The sequence below is a fragment of the Trypanosoma rangeli genome (genome assembly GCF_003719475.1).
Source record: "Trypanosoma rangeli strain AM80 chromosome Unknown Tra_15.4_contig_00414, whole genome shotgun sequence".
NCBI classification, from domain to species: Eukaryota; Euglenozoa; class Kinetoplastea; order Trypanosomatida; family Trypanosomatidae; genus Trypanosoma; species Trypanosoma rangeli.
This window is the reverse complement of record NW_021706159.1, coordinates 1-1,503: the sequence shown is the minus strand read 5'-3', so window position 1 is coordinate 1,503 and position 1,503 is coordinate 1. Positions and strand designations below refer to the sequence as shown.

The following is a 1,503-nucleotide window of genomic DNA, read 5'->3' as shown; positions in this document are numbered from 1 at the left end:
AGGATGCTGCTGGCCACGAGTTTGCTACCCGGGCGTCCAACATCTTTGTGATCGGCAAGGACATGCAGAGCATTCCAGTGACGCTGCCTAAGCAGCAGGGTCTCCGCATCAACGTGATTCAGGAGCGCGAGGAGAAGCTGATCGCCGCCGAGGCCCGCAAGAGCATGCAGGCTCGTGGCACACGCAAAACTCGCAAATAGACTTTTGCCTTATTGGTGCGTCTTTACCCATTACAGGAGGTGATGCTTAGGTTCCTTTTTTTATTTTTCTTTTTGTTTTATTTCCAAAAAAAAAAGAGTCATTTTTTTTTTGCTTTATACTTTTTTGTTTGCCCCACGGTAGCGGGAATACCCGATTTGTTTTTTGAAGGTTATTTCTGTTTCACCCCAACACTCTTGATGAAATACATAATTTGCTTTTCTTTCATTTCTAGCAGTGAGTTGCATCTCTTCGTCATGGCCAAGAAGCACCTGAAGCGCCTTTATGCCCCCAAGGACTGGATGCTGAGCAAGCTCACGGGCGTGTTCGCTCCACGTCCCCGTGCTGGACCCCACAAGCTGCGCGAGTGCATGACTCTCATGATTATCATCCGCAACCGTTTGAAGTACGCGCTGAACGCCAATGAAGCCCAGATGATTCTCCGCCAAGGCCTTGTGTGTGTAGATGGCAAGCCCCGCAAGGATACAAAGTATCCGGTTGGCTTCATGGACGTCGTGGAGATCCCAAAGACTGGTGATCGCTTTCGCGTTCTATACGATGTGAAGGGCCGTTTCGCACTGGTGAAGGTAAGTGAGGCTGAGGGGAACGTCAAACTACTGAAGGTTGAGAACGTCTACACGAGCACTGGCCGCATTCCTGTTGCCGTAACACACGACGGGCACCGCATCCGCTACCCTGACCCCCGCACCCACCGCGGAGACACTTTGGTGTACAACATGAAGGAGAAGAAGGTGACAGATCTCATTAAGACCGGCAACGGCAAGGTGGTGATGGTTACAGGAGGAGCGAACCGCGGCCGTATTGGCGAGATCATGTCGATTGAGCGCCACCCTGGCGCGTTTGACATTGCGCGTTTGAAGGATGCTGCTGGCCACGAGTTTGCTACCCGGGCGTCCAACATCTTTGTGATCGGCAAGGACATGCAGAGCATTCCAGTGACGCTGCCTAAGCAGCAGGGTCTCCGCATCAACGTGATTCAGGAGCGCGAGGAGAAGCTGATCGCCGCCGAGGCCCGCAAGAGCATGCAGGCTCGTGGCACACGCAAAACTCGCAAATAGACTTTTGCCTTATTGGTGCGTCTTTACCCATTACAGAAGGTGATGCTTAGGTTCCTTTTTTTATTTTTCTTTTTGTTTTATTTCCAAAAAAAAAAGAGCATTTTTTTTTTGCTTATACTTTTTTGTTTGCCCCACGGTAGCGGGAATACCCGATTTGTTTTTTGAAGGTTATTTCTGTTTCACCCCAACACTCTTGATGAAATACATAATTTGCTTTTCTTTCATT

The 1,503-nt window shown here is 49.6% G+C and overlaps 2 protein-coding genes across 2 annotated transcripts in view, besides 2 other annotated features; both read left to right on the top strand.

Annotated features, from left to right (window-relative positions):
• Positions 1-51, top strand: part of TraAM80_08428 (small subunit ribosomal protein S4e) — a gene marked incomplete at both ends in the record, with an annotated part of 561 nt that extends 510 nt beyond the window's left edge. The window contains one exon of the mRNA XM_029385180.1: positions 1-51. This exon is cut by the window's left edge and continues 510 nt beyond it. Coding sequence (XP_029234969.1) covers positions 1-51 — 51 coding nt within the window.
• Positions 52-255: 204 nt separating this feature from the next.
• Positions 256-283: a sequence feature (A-rich).
• Positions 284-455: 172 nt separating this feature from the next.
• TraAM80_08427 (40S ribosomal protein S4) lies at positions 456-1,277 on the top strand (the record flags this gene model as incomplete). Its single annotated transcript, XM_029385179.1, has 1 exon — positions 456-1,277. One exon carries the CDS (start codon positions 456-458, stop codon positions 1,275-1,277), a length of 822 nt encoding a protein of 273 aa, XP_029234968.1.
• Positions 1,278-1,332: 55 nt separating this feature from the next.
• Positions 1,333-1,360: a sequence feature (A-rich).
• Positions 1,361-1,503: the final 143 nt, after the last annotated feature.